Source organism: Catharus ustulatus, unplaced genomic scaffold (genome assembly GCF_009819885.2).
Source record: "Catharus ustulatus isolate bCatUst1 unplaced genomic scaffold, bCatUst1.pri.v2 scaffold_68_arrow_ctg1, whole genome shotgun sequence".
NCBI classification, from domain to species: Eukaryota; Metazoa; Chordata; class Aves; order Passeriformes; family Turdidae; genus Catharus; species Catharus ustulatus.
In genome coordinates, this window is record NW_024879541.1 from 245,080 (window position 1) to 265,537 (window position 20,458).

At 39.8% G+C, this 20,458-nt stretch overlaps 2 protein-coding genes across 3 annotated transcripts in view; one reads left to right on the forward strand and one right to left on the reverse strand.

The window, feature by feature from the left end:
* The first annotated feature begins 1,151 nt into the window (after positions 1-1,151).
* Positions 1,152-11,759, forward strand: CCNH (cyclin H). Of its 2 annotated transcripts, XM_033086904.2 has the most exons (9): positions 1,153-1,299; positions 1,388-1,510; positions 2,635-2,708; positions 2,984-3,194; positions 3,516-3,679; positions 5,404-5,474; positions 7,960-8,071; positions 8,601-8,661; positions 10,192-11,759. In XM_033086904.2, the coding sequence occupies exons 1-9, from the start codon at positions 1,183-1,185 to the stop codon at positions 10,234-10,236; spliced, it is 978 nt and encodes a 325-aa protein (XP_032942795.1). In that variant the 5' UTR covers positions 1,153-1,182; the 3' UTR covers positions 10,237-11,759. The 2 variants fall into 2 exon arrangements, with proteins under 2 accessions (XP_032942796.1, XP_032942795.1); XM_033086905.2 differs by lacking the exon at positions 8,601-8,661 and having other exon boundaries at positions 1,152-1,299.
* The window catches only part of RASA1 (RAS p21 protein activator 1), a 75,020-nt gene continuing 66,248 nt past the window's right edge, over positions 11,687-20,458 (reverse strand). The window contains exons 21-25 of the mRNA XM_033086903.2: positions 18,315-18,382; positions 16,596-16,684; positions 15,726-15,803; positions 14,392-14,526; positions 11,687-12,567 (exon numbers count right to left, since the gene is read on the reverse strand). Of these exons, the coding sequence (XP_032942794.1) occupies positions 12,484-12,567; positions 14,392-14,526; positions 15,726-15,803; positions 16,596-16,684; positions 18,315-18,382 (454 nt within the window). The 3' untranslated portion in view covers positions 11,687-12,483. The remainder of the gene's footprint in view (positions 12,568-14,391; positions 14,527-15,725; positions 15,804-16,595; positions 16,685-18,314; positions 18,383-20,458) is intronic.

A 20,458-nucleotide genomic window follows, 5' to 3' on the forward strand; every position in this document is an offset into this window, starting at 1 on the left:
AGAGAAATGCGGCCGGGAAAATTGGATAAAAAGGAGGCTGTGAAATAGAGAAATTCAGATTTAAGAATTAAATATTTAGAAAGATTTTGATTGAAAAGGGGACTGACGAAACTATAGTGTCAGCTATAATTCATGGTGCTTGCAAAACAGGAAGAGCAGCCAAGCTGCAGGATGAAGTTGGCAGATTAAAATAGAAGAACAAAGACCCACAGGATGAGGGGGTCCCTGGGAAGAGAAAACTGATATCTAAGTCTGGAAATTGACCAAAGGACTAAGAAGAGAGCATGCGCAAGAATACAAGGTGAAAAGTTCAAACTGGGAGGAAGACTACTTTACTTCATCTAAAGACCCCCAAGACCACCAGAGCGACCCAAAAAGGAATAATGCGCAGTCGCAAAGAGGCGTGAAACTAATTTCCATATGAAGCGGGGATAGGCAATGAATATGTATTAGGCGAATTGTATATTCCTAGTTTGTAGAGAATAAAAGGCGAGGCGCAGGTCGCCAAAGGTGTGCATGCTTTTGGAGGAGCAATCCCCCATGCACCCAGCGCTGAATAAATACATACCTACTCTTATAACTTATTTCTGTGAGTTATAGAGTGCTTTCCGCACATCAGCTCCGTCTTCCAAAAATCTGAGAGACCCCAGGGAAATGCCCCATGGCCTTTCCCTTTATTCGAATAAAGCAAAAGGGCCTCCTCTCTCTCCTTTTTGGACATAAACCTCTAGTGTTTGTGAATTAATTTTCCTGACATGAGGAAACTGTAACTGCATTGAGGTCTCCCTCCAGTCTCCTCTTATCCAGGCTGTACAGACCTCAGCCACTCGTCATACGCCTTTCCCTCTAGACCCTTCATCATCCTCGTGGCCCTCCTTTGGATGTTCTTTAATAGTTCAATGACTTATACTGTGTTGCCCAAAACTGCCCCCAGCACTCCAGGTGAGGCTGCACAAATGCAATGTAAACTTGCAAGTTTACATGAATAAAACCGAAAGATAAACACGAGAGTACTGCTATTCTGCAAAAGTTTAAGACACCCTCTTTCGCCAGAGTCCTTCCTTTAGAAGCAGTTTGGGAAAGGAAACGGAAACCTCTGGCACCAGGGAGTGTACCAGGTCCGCCCCGCCCGCGGAGGTAGCTCCCGGCGTGCCGCGCGCGGTGCGGCCCTGTTGCAGAGCCATGTTCCACAGCAGCACGCAGCGTCGGCATTGGACTTTCCGCAGCGAGGAGGAGCTGGCGCGGCGCCGCGCTGAGGGGAACCGCCGGGCCCGGGCCAGGGCGGCGGCCAGTGGAAAGGTGCGCGGGGCCGTAGAGGTTGCGGGACGGAGCGGAGCGGCAGGGTGCAAACCGCGGCGAACTCAGGCACAGCTTTGCTTTTCCCAAGGTGCCGCAGGGCGACCCGGTGCTGCTGGAGCCGCACGAGGAGCTGGCACTATGCAAGTACTACGAGAAGAGGATGCTAGACTTCTGCGCCGCGTTCAAGCCCGCGATGCCGCGGTCCGTAGTGGTAAGCGAGGCGAGGACGGAGCCGCAGCCTCCGCCCCCCTTATTCCTTTGCTTACTGCTTGCTTGGATTGTTCTTGAGAACGCGGATGTCTTTAAGACCTCTTTTCTCTCTGCTAGCACTGCAGTCTGTGGCCGCTTTGTGTCTTTTTTTGTTTCGTTTTCGCCTGTGGCTCTTAAACTTGCTGGGGTTACTGAATAGTTTTGTTTCGCTTTAGCAAAGAGTAGAAACAAAATAGTTGTAGATGTTTGGTGATAATGTTTGATGACACCATGAAACAATCTAGTAGTTAAAGGAGACGGTCCCAAATTTGGCCTGTCATTCAGATGTTTCTCCAGCATTAATGCTTCTCTGACCACAAAATTATGTACTGGCAATTATATTAAATCATGTACTGGTAAAATATTAACGTACAAAGAAGAACAAAATTACCTTGAACTTACTTGTCTTGAATGTAGGAAAGCATATTTCAGAAGGGAGAAGTGCAGTCTTAGGGCTGAAAAATGGAGTGAAATTGTGCCTCTCTCTAAGCTATTAAGATGTATGATTTACACTGTCCCTTGTTAGTCCTCCCTTTTTCTAGCAGGTATGGTAAAGTGTGCCATGCTTGAGGATGCCTTTGAAAGATGGCAGTTAGTGCTAGGCATGTTCTGTGAAGCCAGAAGTAGCCCCTGCAGACACTCATTTTGGAAAGCATTAGCTTTCATGCTGATAAACATGCTGCAGAATTTAGTGATGTAAAAAGTCAAATGGTTAGGATTGCTTGTAGCTTACAGGATGATTTTTTTCAGCCTTTTATTTTTAAATTACATTTTAATACTAATTTTTTTTTCTTTTCATAAAGATACTGTTGAATTTTTAAGCATTGTCTTCCAAAACATGTCTAAAAATGAAAAAAAAATTATTTGGTATGACAGTCGTGGTGTAGAGTTCTTGCAGGCAAAAAGAAAGACTTTGAAATATTTAATGACATAAAATGGCTATATATGTCTTAGTGCCTCAGTGATCACGCGTGCTTGTAGTAAATATCAAAACTTGCCTGTTTTGTGGGGTTTTTTTAATATACTAATTTATTTTTTTCTTAATCCATTTTTATTTTTTCCCCTCCCCATTTTTTTTCTATTTAGGGAACAGCTTGCATGTATTTCAAACGTTTTTACCTCAATAACTCAGTGATGGAACATCATCCGCGGATAATAATGTGAGTTATCAACCCTTCTTCAGTTACTCTATCAAATAGAATATTAGAGAAATGATCTTTATATTTATAAAGACTGAAAAAACCAAGAAAGAATGAAAGAAAATCTGAGAGCTTAAGTAGGAATAAAGACAAAATATGGTCAGTTTCACTATCCTTTTGCTGTGTTCAGAACATGTTGTTTTAAATACACACAAATTTTGTGAGCAGAATTCTTGTAGGAGAATGGATGTTGCATGTGTCAATTGTTTGCTTTTCTGGTTTTTTCCCTCCTCAAGGCTAACATGTGCATTTTTGGCCTGTAAAGTAGATGAATTTAATGTATCCAGTGCACAGTTTGTTGGTAACCTTCGAGAAAGTCCTCTTGGACAGGAAAAAGCTCTTGAACAAATATTGGAATATGAACTGCTTCTTATTCAGCAACTGAACTTCCATCTCATCATCCATAATCCATACAGGCCATTTGAGGGATTTCTAATTGATATTAAGGTAAAACTCTCCAATATGCTATGTGCTCTGTGTAGTAAAGTAATAAAAGTCTGTTACACATTGTCTTAAAAAACTTTACTTCCTTTTGTGCCTTTTGATCTTTCTTTTGTGTTAAAAGATCTAATTTCTATAGTGAGACAAATACCTGAAAGATAGTTGTTTTACTTGTAGTCTTTAAGGTCTTTAAGTTATTTAGGATATTTTTGGAATAAAATATAGTCTGCTGTGTTTTAGCTTTATAAAATACTGTTGAATTGTGTTCTGAGCTCATGAACAGGAATGACGAACAGCTGCTTATTTTCCTAAACAATTACTTTTTAGACTCGCTATCCAGTGCTGGAAAATCCTGAAGTGTTGAGAAAAACAGCTGATGACTTTCTTAACCGAGTGGCTCTGACAGATGCATATCTACTCTTTACACCCTCACAGATCGCTCTCACTGCCATATTGTCTAGTGGCTCAAGAGCAGGAATTAATATGGAAAGGTAGTATTTCTTTCCTTTATGCGTGTTTTAAGCAGTTTATTCACTTCTTGTATAAAATTGTTTTGCTCTAGACCTTCTTAACTACTAGAATTGTGTATTTACTGATTGATAGCACTTGTCTCTTATGTTTTAGAATGGTAGTGGTACTGTTCATTCTCACAAGTAGGTGATGAAAGCCGTAGGTTGCTGTCTGGTTTTTGTATTCCTTCGGAAGAAGTTAAAAAAAGCCCCTGATGACTTTGCCTTAATTAAAACAGCATATGATTTTCAGACTCAATTTAAGGGTTACACAGGGAAGAAGGTAGAAATGTGTTGGAAACTGAAAGTCAACTGAAATTACACTGAACTGACAGCTAATGGGCATGCTGTAACGTGCTGTATTTGGCTGCTGCAACTGTTCAGTTTCCATGGATATGAACCAGGGCTAAGGTGTTGCTTTAAATCAATCTTTTCTTTCTCTTCTGTGTCCTTGCCACTGGTGTTTGCACAGGTGTTATCAAACACTTTGGTACCTTCACTGAAATGTGTAGTTTGTTTGATTTAGTTCTCTTATGGACAAAACATATACTTTTCTTCAGATGAACAGCTGAGGTGGTTGCTTTAAGAAGCTGTACCTGCCATGTTATGATACCATGCCACTGCCTGTGAGCATTTTGTATCTGGATTGAACACCTGCTCTAAATCCAAAAAGTTCTTCTGAAATAAAATCTTCAATCTGTTCTAAATCTCTCTAGTTCTAAAAAAAAGGAGTGTTGAGAGTATTGTCTGCAGGATTCATTGTCTTCTCAGATTTGTGTAAAAACATTCAGGTGCTTACTTTAACTTGAAACTTGAACTTATTCCTAGATCTGCATTCTGTACTGCTAGTGCCAAAATTCAAAAAACCATGCTTGCAAAAATAATTAAAATAATTTGTAGATAATGCGTCATTCAATGTGTCTAAACTTTGTACATTCAGGAAGAATTCAAGTCTTTGTTACCTGTCTGCAGCGTACAGTTGTTGTAACCTTGTTATTTACTGTTTGATGTGAGTTTTTGCTGCCAGACATGAAAGAAGCTGATGGTGCAGCCGATGGTCTGTGGACCTGTGTGCAGCTGCAGAGGTGGTACAGAACACATGGGAATTGGAAAACCTGTTGCTGTCATGGGGCAAGAGATAGAACTCCTTGGTTGTTGTGGGTGTTGATGAGGAGGATTGCTCATGTCCTTATCCAGGCAATGTGCATTAGTGTTATTACTTAAGAGAAGTTTGGTCTCATCGGGAAGAGGAAGGAACCCACAGGCTCATGCAAGACAGTATTTAGTAATAGCTTTCAGCTGCCAGAAGCAGCAGGCCTGTGTTGCAAGCTCTGGTGTTGGTTAATCTGAAAACCACTGTAGCGTTTGTTTGTCCTGTGGGCATATTGTACAATAGTGTCATGGTGTTATAGAATCTTAAAATTAATTTCACTTAGCTTCCTGAGGCTTAGAAATGTCTAATTTGGCAGTGTTATTTCTAAGTGGCTGGAGGAATATTTTTGTCACCTTCTTAGTGTGACAGATTTGTTTTTTTTGTCACTTTATAGCACTTAAATGAAAAGCTTAAAACAAGGAGTTCTTTACTTATCTAATGATAAAGCTCCAGGGGATGTTAGTAATAAATAATACACTTTTTATTAACTCACAGTAATTGTGACAAATTATTATGACACTTTAAAAATTTATTCTTCCATGTCTCTTTGCAGCTATTTATCAGAAAGTCTTACACTGAAAGAAAACAGATCAACCTTATCCAGATTACTAGATGACATGAAATGTAAGTAAACATTGGAAAAGTATGATAAAGAATATCTTGAAAGGAGGAAAAGCCATCTTTTTCCAAATTACAAAAGCTTTAGATAGAAAGGTGTGCTTCAAATGGTTCTTTTCACCTTAAGGCATGCATAAGTAAACTGCAGACAGTAGAATGAATTACCCAGCATGTGGATGGAAGGGGAAACGAGAGACAAAATGAAAAAATAAATTAACCAAATTAATTAATTTGTTTATATTAACAGGCAGAGGACCTGCCTGATGCTTTCAGTACTTAAGTGCTAGAGTCAGTTAAGTGCTAGCCACTGATTCAAAGGTGAGAAATCTATTTTGAGAACTAGATAATGATTTCTGTATGACAGAACTAAATTGCTTTTTAAGTCACTATATCTTAAACATTATAGCTTCAGGCAAAGCCTGCATATAACTACTACCACCTGAAGATACCTTTTGTAAGGTAAATTATTAATGTGATATGCCGGAACTGCACACCTATTTTGCAGCTAAGTTTCAGAAGATGCTTAGCTTTACTAGTGTGAGAAATACCTATGTGTGTGTGTATATATTTTACAAATATTAAGAATATTACCATGTTTAGCTAAGCTAAAAGCAGTGTAGTACACTGATGGTTACCTTTTTGTATTTAAATTAAAAGGATGTGATATCAAATTCCCAGAAAGTAATCAGTTATGGAATGCATTATACTAATGTGCGCACTTCAGATAGGAGTGGTGAAATTGGGCTCGCTGACATGAGCAGTGAATGCACTATGCAAGTAACCAGGGTCTACAAATTCAATTTACCTTTATTTTATAAAACTTAAGATGTCCTTTACTTTCTTGTCGTCTAACAAATCTAGTCTTCAGACTTCCATTGCTGAGATGGAAAGGAATGCTGGGATCACTTACTCTTCACTTCTGTTATTGCGGATGGTAGCTTTAGCCCAAAGGCAGCTCTTCTGTAAACATAAGATGGTTGGAAGGAGATTTTTCAAGCATTTGTAAATGACTTCTACAGAGTACTGGCAGCAGAGAAAAAAACTCGTAAATTTAATTTGCATTTTATAAAGACTAGAACTGATTTATTTTGTTTGTTTTTTTTAGGACAGCAGGGGCAGTGTTGATTGGAAAAAATACCTGTGTATTTTGAAGCTTGTTAGCAGAGTAATGTGAACTCTGCCTTAAGGAAATTTGTAGTTGGTGCTGCTGGGGACTTTTTGCACTGTAGTTACATTAGGGAGGTAGGGATGAACTGTTGGCTCGAGCCTGACTATGAGACATAAACAATACTTGGCCACATTGGAGACTGGATAGGGTTGTGTGATTCACATGTGTGGTGGGTTGACCCCAGCTTGATGCCAAGTGACCACCAAAGCCACCTATCACTGACCTCCCTAGCTAGGCAGGGCAGAGAAAAGAAAATAACAAGTTTATGGGCTACAAAAAGGGCAGAGAGAGGTCATTCACCAGTCACTGTCATGGGCAAAACAGACACAACTGGGGGAAATTAATCACCAATCAAATCAGAGTAGGGTAATTAGAAGTAAAATCCCAATCTTAAAAAGACCTTTCCCCCACCCCTCCCATCTTTCTGGATTCACTTTCTAAATTCACTCCTGAATTGTCTCCCTTCAGTGCAGGGGGACTGTAGTCAGTTTACCATATGTTTCTATTGCTCCTTCCTCCTCACATTATTCCCCTGCTGCAATGTGGGGTCCCTCCCCACACTAGAAACAGTCCTCTACAAATTTTTACATGAGTCCTTCCCACATGCTACAGTTGTTCATGAACTGCTTTAATGTGGGTTCATTACATGGTATGCAGCCCTTCAGGAATAGACTGCTTCAGTGCAGATCTCCCATGGGGTCACAAATCTTGCCAGCAAACCTGGGTTCCTCTTCCCTACGTAGCATGGTATTCCAAAGGGTCACAGCCTCCTTTGGGCACATCCACCTGCTTCTAAGTCACCTCCTCTACAGGCTGCCAGGTGCATCTGCTTACTCCACGCTCCTGTTGACCTCCATGCAGGGGCGCAGCTGCTTCACCATGGTCTGTACCATATGGTGCAGGGGAATCTGTTCCAGTGCCTGGAGCACTTCCTTCCTCATCTTCCACACTGACCCTGGTAGATGTAGGGTGTAGGTGTTATCATGTATTCTCATTCCTCTTTCCAGCAGCCATTAGTGTTGCCACCAGAGTTTGCATTTTTTTCCTTCAAATCTGTTATCACAGATGCACATCCACTGTTATTTAATAGGCTTTTCCTTGGCCAGTGGTGGATACATCTTGGAGCCATCTGGCACTGTCTCTGTTGTGCCTGGGGGAACCCTCTAGCAGCTTCTCATAGAAACCACCCCTGTAGGCCCCTCAGTACCAACATCTTGCCATGTAGACCCAACCCAAGAAGGCAGAGCAGAAATTATCTCTATATATATGTATATATATATCTGGATATTATCACAGCTTACAGCTGTGTTGTTGCCATTTTAGGCATGAAAAATCTCATTAGAAAATATGAACTGCCGAGGCCTGAAGAGGTTGCTGCTCTAAAACAGAAGTTAGAGAAGTGTCACAGCTTGGACCTTTCATTTCATGCAAATATGTAAGTATATCTTGGATGTGTTAAACTTCATCTTCTTACCTGTGTGAGTGATGGAAAATGAAAATCCTTAAATGTTACACAGTGTTTGTCTGCTTGCTGTATCTACTGAAGCTGAGACTGAAGACTCAAAATACTGCTTTCAGTAATACATGAATAGGTACTGTTGTGCTGATTTGAATGGCAAGCTGATAATTTTATAACACAAAACTGGAATACAGGGTGGCTTCTAAGGTGTGACCACTTAATGTTGTATGTAATGAGAACTAAGGGTTGTAAAATCAGGTGATTAAAACAAGAATGTTATAAAGGCTTAATATTTCTTAAGAACTATGTGGATGGCAAAGACTTCCTGGTTTTTCTATTCTGCCCATTTCATTTCAATATGCACCCTGAATTTACAGCAAGCTGCATGCCAAGGCTTTGCTATTTTTTTTTATGGAACAGGCACGTCCGTAATGTAATCCTGGGGTCAAATAAAGAGTTTTAACTTAGAAAAATACCTAAGCATTTCAGTTTTCTTCTGTGCTAGAAAGAAGAGGAAAGGTTATGAAGATGATGAATATGTCACAAAGAAATGTAAAATGGATGAGGTCAGTAAACCTGTTGTACAAGTTTTTCCTGTTTTTTTTTTATTCTTAATGCCGTGACCAAAGTGCCACAGCTACTAAGATAAATTTGCGCATCTGTAACATAATTTTACTTGTTGCTCAGACTGAACCTTTTTCAACTTTTTTTTTCCCACTTTAAATGAGCCAGATTTCATACTTGCCTGTGCAGACCATGCTTCCTGCTGTTTCTTGTGCTTTGAAAGTTTTTATTTACTTTATTTGGTTTCTTGCTCAAAGCAGTGGGAGTGTTGGACTAAAGTTATGTCAGAACATTTGTTTACAAGGCTGCATGAATTACAGACGGGTAGCTAGTACTTTGCATTTTAAGACCAGGTATCAATAAGGTGGGGATAAACTGACAAGGGTGACTCAAAAAATAAAAACAATATTAAGGTTGTCCTTCACATCTGAGTTGAACACCTTCCAGAGTTTTGTTTGTAATGTGGACAGGAAATGGGAGAGAGTCCATGCTGGCAGAGGTAAAGAACATTTCTTAACTGGACTGATCATGATACTAAAGACACTGAATACTGATAGTCTAAGACACACTAAGTGTGGCATTTGGAAAAACGTGCTAACATTTGATGCAGGTCACCTATCAAAATCTGAAGATAAAAGACAAGATTTGTGTTATTTGCTATTGGAGATTATTATAGTAGGTTGATGCTGTAGTGTCAAAATCTAAAAAAATATTTGAACAAGATTATAATAAAATCGGCATTGAAAGTATGTTCTAACAATATGTGGGACTTGAACTTAATTTATAATTTTATTGCTGCAAAAACTTTTGATTAGTTTTTATCCAAATGCCAGTCTTCAAATGAAATTGGCAACTCCATAAAACAGGCACTTGGAAAACTCTTCACTTGTTGTGTAATTTTACTTCTGAATAATCATCACATGAAAGAGCAGATCTGAGCTGACCAGGACATAAAGGAGAAAGTGTTCTTAACTTTTTAAAAGCTTCCAGAGTGTGCAAACATGGCTTCATTAATCCTATAATTATCTTAGACTGTAGTCTGCAAGTCCACAGTCAATTCTGATCTATTTCTAAGATGCTCCTGGATTTAATTGTTTGCGGCTGAAGGTTAGTATCAGTAAGAAAGCCAGAAGTGGTATGGTGAGATCATCAGTTTGAAATGATAGAAAAAACATACAAGGCAATGGCTGACCACAGGTGTGACTCAGTTGCCAAAGCCATGAAAAGCACAAGACAGTAGTAGAAGGTGCAGTATGAGCCGTTTTGGAAATCTCTACATAATTATCCAACATAAAGCTCATGTTTCTTTATGTCAGGTGCTAAAAAGGGGCTGCTAACATGACTCTGTGCCTGTGACTAAGCATAGGTATGGATAACTAGCTTTAAAATTAAAGGCCTGACTTGCCCCAATTTAAAAATATTTTTTTAGTCTTCTGTTCATGGAATCTCTCTGTAATTTCTTAAATCCAGACCGTAAGGAACTCACTACACACACATTTTGCTCAAGGTGTTGTGTTTTTCCCTTCCTCTAGGAAGAGTGGACTGATGACGATCTTGTGGATTCAGCATTACTTTGAAGGAAGATGGACTTCAACCACTGGAGGAACTACTCTCTGGTGTCAGGTGTGACTCTACCTGCCCCAGGTTCCTTATTATGTGTCATAAGCTCTTAATGCTGTTAGTTCTTACCCTGGCAGTAAAGCCTTTTATTTTCATAAAAGAATAAGTTGTGGTTCTATTAAACACTCATCCATTACAGGTCCAATACCAGCAAGATTTGCTTCAAGAAATCTGGCCCTTGTTTTTGGTTCAGAAACAGTTTGATGTGGTTGCAGTGTAGTGTTAAGAGCATTAGCTGATTTATTTCCTTTTCATACATTGTTAGTGTTCTATAATACACACACCTTAGATGTAGCTTTGGGTGCTCCCTAGTTTCATTCTCTTTGCTGTATTTTGTGTGTAACAAGTAAATTAGGTAGGCAGCTCTGTCTTCCAGTGTGTATTTTTACCATGCCTATACCAAAGCAACTAAATCCACAAAATAATCCCTTTTATACACTCTGTTAAAGATCTAAGTAGGACAAAATGAAAACTTAATTACTTACTCTTCTGAGATGCAGTTTGATACTGGCATGACAAGGTTATGGGACAATCTAAGAAAAGACTTCTCTAGTAACAAGGTCTTGCAAACAGGTGTATTGTCACTAGGGAAGAGCATGTGTTTTCCCGGTGCTATACATGTGACATCTGGGAGCTCTCACCTTCCAGAAGCTGTTCCAGCTGGAGACCAGGGCAATTCAGCAAGAGCCACTATAATACTACAACAAAGATGCAAAAGCAAACTCTCTGATTTTATGTGACAGTGATTTGGCAGTTCTGATAGACAGGAAAAACACTATAGGTATTGTAAATGTTTACAACAGTTTTTGTATGATAGACTTATTTAAGTGGTTATCTCATTAGTCTTGTCAGTGAATCCTTTTATTCCCTATCACTGCCTAGACTGTAACACATGGTGATGATTAAATATACCCTCTAAATCAACAGTACATTTTACTATTTAATTTTTTAAACAGTTTATGGCAGTGTGATGGGCAGGGACACCTTCTACTAGACAAGGTTGCTCCAAGCCTCATCCAACATGCCCTTCAACACTTCCCAAGACTAGGGCATCCCTGGCTTCTCTGGCACTCTATCAGTGTCTCCCCCTACTCAAAGGGAAGAACTTCTTTTTATTAAATCTCAACCTACCCAAGATGTTTTAACATCTACTTTCTCACCCAATGATGTACAAATTAAGGCATAGGGACAAGGTAATGCTGTCTGAGGACTCATGCTCAAAAAGTGACACAGTTTGAACACTTCAAAGTACATCACCATTGCAGACACTGAAAAATTACCATAGCAGCCAGAGTAAGCCAATTTCCATAGAGTTTGAGATATGCAGCTTGATTTATTATAAAAACTTACTTTTCACTAATAATAATTATGGTAGACTTACAGTACAAAAAAAGACCAAACAATACCTATTTTATAAAATGGTTTAATGAATGCATGCATGTCTGATATAATGATCAATAAATTTGCTGAATTCAAATTATTTACTGTTGTAAACATTTTACAAAAGCATTGTGATTTATCTGGATATACAGTTCTTGATGGAAGAACTATTCAGACTGAATCAGTGGTACATCAAAAAAATAAAGCTGACGAGACCCGTTCTGCATATTCTCTTTCAACATCATTCCAGCAAGTGAAACAGCATGGTATAAAAAGTGTACAGTAAAGGTTGTTCCTACCATAACATCAAATTCTGGAAATTGTAAATACAAGTTAAAAGTGGTTAAAACAGTCAAAAGTCGTAATTATTGTAACCAGTCAGAAATTACAGTAAGAAATGTTATCCAGTTATAGGTGGTTGTCAGAACAACACCTTTCTTCTCATGTCAGTTGATAAAATTCTTTTCCAGTCAGACAGCAAACACTTTGGCAATCAGAGATGCTGAAAATTTCAATGTCCTAGACACAGTCACAGCATTTTCTCTGTAGAAGGTGAACTTGTACACCAAGGCTCAGAGGTTGTGAAATTTCATTGTTTCCAAGTGGGGAAAAAAAAAGTGCAAATGTCCCACACAGATAGCTTAAAAAAAGCTGCTGGTAGAATCATTCACCAACAGGATCTTTGTTTTGTTTTTGCATAGTTCACACATCACTGAGAATGTGACAGGGTGTGCTATTTTTGGCAAGAGCAAGAAGATAGTGATACTGGTGAGAGTTGCCATGTTGGGCATGTTGGATCCATGCAGAATTCAGCTAGAGGGCTGCTACCTGATGTTGTTAGACACCGAATACTGATTTTGTTTTTGTTGTAGCAGTTCAGTAATGGCCAAAAGCTTCTTAAGAACATGCTGTGAAAAGAGAGTGAGTCAGTGAAACTACGTTAGCTACTGGAGACAGAAAAGGCCTCCCTGAGCAGCATATTTTCAGCATCAGCCTATGAGACCCGCAACTCAGTAGTTTAAATATATTACTAAAAAGAGAAAATGACTGATTCCCTAGCTAGTAAGGGTAGTCTTAAAATGTTACGGACTTTGCCTCTCCTCCTATGGATCTTCTTGCTTCTTTGTGGTCAACAGGAAGGCTGAGGAAGTGCACAGCTACACACTTACAGCTTGCCAGGAGAGTTTGCCAAGCATACCGCTGTACTGGCAAACTAGGAAGCAGAAATGCGGTATTAATAGAAAGCTAAAGAAAGCGAATTTGGTTATCAATTGAAAAAAAATCCAGATCTGAAAACTAAGACCCAGGAGACAGTATTCACGAATTCAGTAAATTCAGTAAATTCACGAATACAAGCCGCACTGAGTATAAGCCGCATCTCTGGGTGTTGGCAAATATTTCGTTCTTTGTCCATAAATAAGCCACACCTGAGTATAAGCCGCTCTCTCGTTCGCAGCGAGGACCCGTGTGCAATAAAGTTGCCAAATACTAACAGAATCGCGGCATGGCGCGGGGTTTACTGGCTCAACTAAGGCTGTGCAGGCTCGGCCCGCTAGGGGCTGCTGACGGGGCCAGGTGGCCCAGCTCGGTGGTGCTGCTCAGGGCTGGCCGCCGCCTCTGGGTTCGCTCACCCTGGCCCCGCTCCCACCGCGGCTGGGCACAGAGAGCGCGCCCCGCTCACGCCACGGCACCGGCCGGGCACGGGGAGCACCCTCTGCTCCCGCCACGGCGGCGGAGGGTGGGGGCAGAGCCCCCCCTCCCCGAGCCGCGGTAATGGCAGCGCAGCTCCCCCCCCCCCCCCCGAGCCGTGGCAATGGTGGCACGGGCTCCCCCCCTCCTCCCCGCGCCACGGCAATGGCAGCGCGGGCTCCCCCCCTCCTCCCCGAGCCGCAGCAATGGCGGCGTGGGCCCCCTCTTCCTCCTCCCCGAGCCGCGGCAATGGCGGCACGGGGTCCCCACCTCCTCCCCGAGCCGCGGTAATGGCAGCGCAGCTCCCCCCCCCCCCCCCGAGCCGTGGCAATGGTGGCACGGGCTCCCCCCCTCCTCCCCGAGCCACGGCAATGGCAGCGCGGGCTCCCCCCCTCCTCCCCGAGCCGCAGCAATGGCGGCGTGGGCCCCCTCTTCCTCCTCCCCGAGCCGCGGCAATGGCGGCACGGGGTCCCCACCTCCTCCCCGAGCCGTGGCAATGGCGGCACGGGGTCCCCCCGTCTCTCCCCCGGGCTGCAGCAGAGAAGGGAAGAAGAGAGCTCTCCTGCCTCTCTCCCCACCCCCCATGCTGCCTGCAGGGAGCCAGGGCAACAGAGTAATGCTTTGTAACAATCGCGAAATGCCGGCTTTTACTGGCAGGTGCTTGGCTTGGCGCCCTGGCTGGCACGTCTGGGGTTGTAAATGTCAGAAAATTATTCACATATTAGCCGCCCCTGAGTATTAGCTGCACTTCCGGGTTTCCACCAAAATTTCTGTCAAATTGCTGCGGCTTGTATTTGTGAAATTACTGTAATTTTGTTAGTTTAACGCTTCCATTAGAAATTTAAAAAAACCACCCCAACCTAGTTGGTTTTGTTGCATGACGGAACAAAACTATGGATTAAGTATTTCCTTCAGTGCTAACAACCTCCTGGTGAAATACAGTATCAGTCATATTGCAACAGAAATACCACAAATGAATTCCAGTATTGAGGAGTAACTCAGGACACAGCACCCCTACCTGTGATTTCTTTGTGTTAACTCACCTGCATCACTCCTCGTTCATTGCTTAGTGTCCGGAGTTCATCTGAGTGTGCCACACAGATCTCATGCAAGGCTGCCAGGTCACGGGAGAGGTCAGTTCGAGAGTGTTCTGCAGTGTCTGGAAGCTCAGGAACATTCTTCAACAAAGTAGAAGACAGCAGATTTAGGGTGTCAAGACCAACTTTGGTCTTTCCAGCTATACCTCCAGTCCATCTTTCTGTTATGAATTATCTGTTTATTTTCTCCTCTTCACAGGCATGTGTTCTCATACTGCAATTTGTAGTGCTAGGAGGATTCTTACTACAAGATGTAATACTGCTCTAACTTTAACCATGCAAGAAACCTATAGCACATGGAGACTGAAACCCTCTAAATGAAGGGGAAATCCATCCATTAGGAGCTTTTAATCTAAATGAGAGAAAAGCAACAAAATTCAGCAAAATCTGCTGTTACCTATCAAGTAACTCATTAAACTGATGATAAACCAATAATGCTGCAATTAAAAACAGCAGAATAATCCAACAGGTATTTTCAAACCAACAGTTATCAGACACATCATATAAATTCTGTCATATAAAGAAAATCCATATATCATAATATGCAGAAGTTGCAATTTAATCAGAAAAGGATGACATCTGGAACCTACCCAAATGCAATTTGTATTTAAGTATTCTGAGATGTCTTCTAGTCACTTCTAAGGGATTCATTCAGGATGCTTAGCACAGTCTTTATTTCACTTTATAAAATGAATTATTGCATTTAAAATACATATATAAAAAGCATGATAACCTAACTCCTGTTGCAGCTATCACACACACAAAATAGTCACATTTTAAAAGGACACAGTGACAGCAGTTCACTTTCGAACTAAAATGTGTAGAATGTGCACAGTAAAGCTTTTGCCAGTGATAACTGAAATTCAGCCTAATATTTTTTAAAGAAAAATGCTTTTCAGTCTCTGGTCAAAACCATGTGACAAGTTATATATAAAACCTTCTGGTTTAAAAACATGTTTGTGAAAGGTTTGTATTTTTGCTTAATAGCTCTAATCTCATAGCTATAGAATCTATTTCAGCTTCTCACATTTACACTAAATTAATTAAGTCTTAAATTAATTAGAAGCACTAAATTATTAAAGTCTTAAAAAGACACTTGATGGTTTTAATTTTGTATGACAGACCAGCAATTTTTAAATATGTATTAAAAAATGTACTCAGATAAAAGCATTCAGAATTATGTCAGAGCTGATGCACTGCTGAGCTAGTTAAAAAGAGCTGTAAAAATTTTTGATTTACAATTCTGCTATGTAACGAGCAATTATTTTTTAACCACTTACCCCAAGTTCATCCAAGAACATGATCATACGATGTTTGTTGCTCTTGATGAATGGATTTACCCCTTCCATATATGGTTCCTTGTAATTTTAAAAAGTATTAATTAACAAATCAGTGCCAAGATAATTGTCACATCTGAGGCAAACACAGTGCAGTCAGGCAAATGACACTGCAAAACGCATATGTAAATTGGAATAATAACTTTTTCTAGTATATTTCTAATATCTGGTGTGCAGCCAGTCAAAAGAATACAGAATTTGGTATTTTCTTGTATTCAGAAGATTGAGAACCTGTGATTCAAAATTTTTCTTACACATCCGTATTGATACAAACTTGCATCAAGGTGAGTGTCTCTAAATACCTGTTTGCAGTGAACAGATGCTCTCTGTTCAGAGGTATCATCAGGAACAAGTGCCTTCTTCCTGTTTTGTCATTAACTCTTACATTCCAAGTTCTGTGTGTCAGAGAAACAACTTTCTCATGCCAGCCCGAAGTCGTATTAATTATGCTTAAGTCAACAGATTTATTTTTAGCAATGTTTCAGCCTGGAAATTGAGACCAGTCACTGCTGGCATTCTCTTAGTGTTTTAACAGAGACTTTATTGAAAGCTTGGGTTTATTTGTGCAATAGGTACACTTGACTTACAGCTTTCATTCATTATGTCTAGAAGTATGATAGTATAAACAGGAGAGCTTTGAAAAGGTCTACCACAGAAAACACCAGTTTAACAAGTGATAAATGCAGGGTCAAAGTGGAAGAAGAGAAGTAAGAAAAAAGCAACAAATTTTTTGCATGCATTGAACAGGAACACGTGAAAAGTGTACTGGAAACACAGTTCTAGGTTGTTCTCTGTATGTAAAACTATATTCACCTTAGCTCCAAATTCAACTAGATTTGCTAAATTCTGCACAGACTTGGCGACCAGCGTCAGTGTTCTTGCAGCAGTGGGGGAAGGAGAATCTGGCAGGAAAGCAGAGAGTCACTTGCCATTACATTTTAAATTTAACAGCAGTCACATGAGAATAAATTCTATTCCCATTCATCTTTTTATAGATTCTTTCTTAATATAAAATAACTTCATGTGACAGATGTCACTTGGTAAAGTAAAATATACTGCTTTTGTAATTGTCCAAAAGCCATGTTAATCTGATAATCTTATTTTCTGTAATAATAGCACACTGAACAAGAAGGCAATATAAGTGTTACTAAGAGTTAGATGAAATGATAACCATTTGCTCAAAACTTGAGGAGTTTTATTGAAAGGTGGTTTTCTTATTAAAACATTTACCTTTGACATTAAAAAAAAGAAAAAAGTTTACATTTTCCTTATCTGCTTATACTCATATAAGTGGAACTGTCAAGTTACACTTTTATGTTACTGGCAGCAGGAAAACAGAGTGAATGTTACATGCAATCGTGGCATGTATTTCCATGAAACTCTCGTCTGTAATCATTGTGACTATAAACACTTTACATTAACCACTTAAGTCAGTTAGAACTTCCTTTTTCAACAAGTGATGCTACCCAGCAGTATCCCACAAAATTACTTTTCTCTCCAGTTAAAGTAAAAGGCGTGGTTGAAAACATTCCACTGACAGGTTATACAGTCTGTAAGTTTCCCGTAAAAGTAATCAAGAATACTAGCTGGAGGTAACTCAGCAGGATTGTAATGGACAAGCTCAGAGGCATTACTCAAATTTTTAAGTAGTTCTTTACACCTGCAGTCACAGTGCAACCCAAGTTAGGAGGTACCTGACTTGCAAACTACCCAAAGATAATAAAATGCCAGAGAAATTATCACTCATTCCTGCCATATTTCTCAAGTGCCTTCTCCAAAGCATGTACAGAAATGATTACTGTGTGAGAGAAAGGAACTTCGTTGACACAGTCCTTCTCATTTAGTACAGTTTTAAAGACTGATGGTAGAAAATACCCACATTGTCTTAAAAACTGTCTTTGAATAAAGAAAAAAGATTTCTGAACCAGATTTTTTTTATTATATCCTGTATCTCCTAGTTTTCACCCTTTCTGCAGGCGATCCCTCTCTCATCTTTAGGATTCTACATCTAAGATAACTGTATTTAATAAGTCAAACCATACTCTAATGGCTAGAAACCATTTAAGCAGGACATTCAAATTGTTCAAGAATAATTTTCCAGGTGCACAAATGTATTTCAAACTCTGTAGGCACATACCAACTTTATAAATCTCATGCATTTCAGAGATACCATTGCATTCAGCTATTAACTCTGGCATTGCACTGTATTGAAAGTGACATCTGAAGTTCTCATAATTACATTTTTCACAGTGCTAAAATAGATTAAACAATGCTAGACTTGACTCAAAAATTTATTATTAAATATCACACTGGATGGTTTTTGGACTTTAAATTATTTTGGGGGTATCGACAATCAAGACTTTGAGGGTGAAAAGCATATACCCTAAGGACAAGTCAGCCAAATGAAGTGGATGATAATTTGACTTGAAACACAGCATTCAAAAACCTTCCTCTATTGCTATATTAGATACTACTGTGATTTCATGTCTCCTGCTGCATAAAGTATAGATTCGATCCGAGGCACATAGTCACCTGAGATGATATTAAACATCCTTGGGTTCAGGATAGCAGGACAAATCAGTCGAAGAAAAACAAAGCCACTGAAATGAAATAAAATTGTATTTTGTTCAAAACCATTAGAAAAATAATGTAAAATTGTGTAGTCTTTGAGGAATAAAGTTAATGTGGGATCTTGTTGAGACAAACATCAAGAAACAAGCCTGTGCTGTGTTAAAATACCAATTAAGATCATCATGCTATGATTCTATGAACTGCAATGAAATGTGAAAGAAGAGGCACATTGATTTCCCAATAAAGGTGAACTGTTGAAATTGTGTAGGAAGAAATTAATTGCCAAGTAATATTGAAGCCAATCCCAGACCATGCTTGCTTCAAAACGGAGCTACCGTTGGTGGTCTCTGACCTCCCAAAAATTCTCCATTGTCTGCTACTGTCATTCATCCCACAGCTACCCACTTCCCCAAACCACTGTAAGCTGGACCACAGAAATGGATGGGCAAAAAGATCTCTCTTGGCAGAACACACCTTTAGGTCAGCTTCAGCTGATCCACTATCCAGATGATAGTATACTTCAGTAGAAAAATAAGTGATCTACCACTTTGCACCATGAAAGAATTGCTGCCATTTTAAAAGCTGGAAAAAGAGTGCTGTGTTCTAACTGCAAAACTAGGAATTCATTCAACAAGAACCCAGAATAGGGTTCAGCAGCATGAAGAAAATCTGTTTTCCTGTTAATACCAGAGGTAAAAATCATCACTCAGGTTAACCTCGACTCCAGCTAATTGCTGTACAATGAAGTGAGATACAGACCAATTAAATAAATCTAAAATATTTGTAATTTTGTCTGTGGACATCACCAGCAGGTTGAATTTCACCACAGCAATACCAGAGCCTCCTAATGAAAGGAAGAAGGGAACCTTGCCTGTTCTAAAGTACACAGAGAAATGTCTACTTTTCTTTGAAGTGACAAACAGTAGTGAGTTGGATGCACCTTCTGTAAGTTCAAGACATCTAGAATGTTCTGTTATAAATGTATCTTACCTCTCTAAGAAACACAAGTTATGGGCTGGTAAGAAAAAAGTTATTGGCTAGAGGTTAAGCTAAAATACTTTCTGTGGTGAGAATTCAAAGCTATGAGTCAGTAATTAATTTTGAAGTAATGGCACATAAACCAATCACTCTTAAGAGTGTCTAAATTTGACAGCCAACACATCTGTCAAATTCAACAGGTACACATCTAGTAGAGACCCTGCTGACAGGGATGATCTGATGCTCCTTACCTATGTCAACCTGCCTAAATTAGGAATGAGCAAATATCTATGGGAGTTTTAAACCAGAGACAAATGGTAGCACATTCTGACTGATATGATTAGAGAAGATATCCAGATATCAAAAAACTGTCCATCTGGCTCTGAATACTGAATCATTCTTAAACCAATAACAGTGTAATAAAAGGTAATAAACATCACTGAAGGCTGTGAAACTGGATTTCAGAGAGAAATCTCTAGTAGCCACTTGTGAAAATGGAACACCAAAAAAGCAAGTGATAAAGTATTTTTAGCATCTAGTGGAGACCATTGGGAGAACTCTGAAAGTGAGCTGTGTGTCCACTGTGGAAAACCACATGGTCCTCATTGGAGCTGGGGAGGAACAGCCAGAGACAAGGAATTCACTACTGACCTTGACAGCCTTCCTGCAGCTTAGTCCCTCAGAGTAAAAGGAGCTCTCAGAGTAGGAGCAGTCTCCATTTGAAGGCAATGCCGCTTCACAGTATGAAACACATAAAGCTTCTGGTGTCAAAATGATCAATACAAGCCAAAGACAAATGCTCTTAAGATCCCTCAATGGGAGATTAACCTCTGCAACTATACAACTGCCTGACACCACAAAAAGGAAAGCTGTGGCTCTGATACCCTTAAAATCCCTGCCACGTGTAGAAAAAGTGTCAACACCACAGCTTTGTCAAAAGTTTTTGTTTGATCTGCCCTGGCAACAGAGTTAGAACTTTTGTATTGCGCTTGTTTAATAATGTAAATTGGAATTTTGTTAGCTGGTGTGAGTTCAGAAGAGCTACATTCTGTAACCTCCAGCAGCATTTTCAGAGGAGCTCCAGAATATTTCAGCATGATTGGACTGTAGTAATATAAATTTCAAGT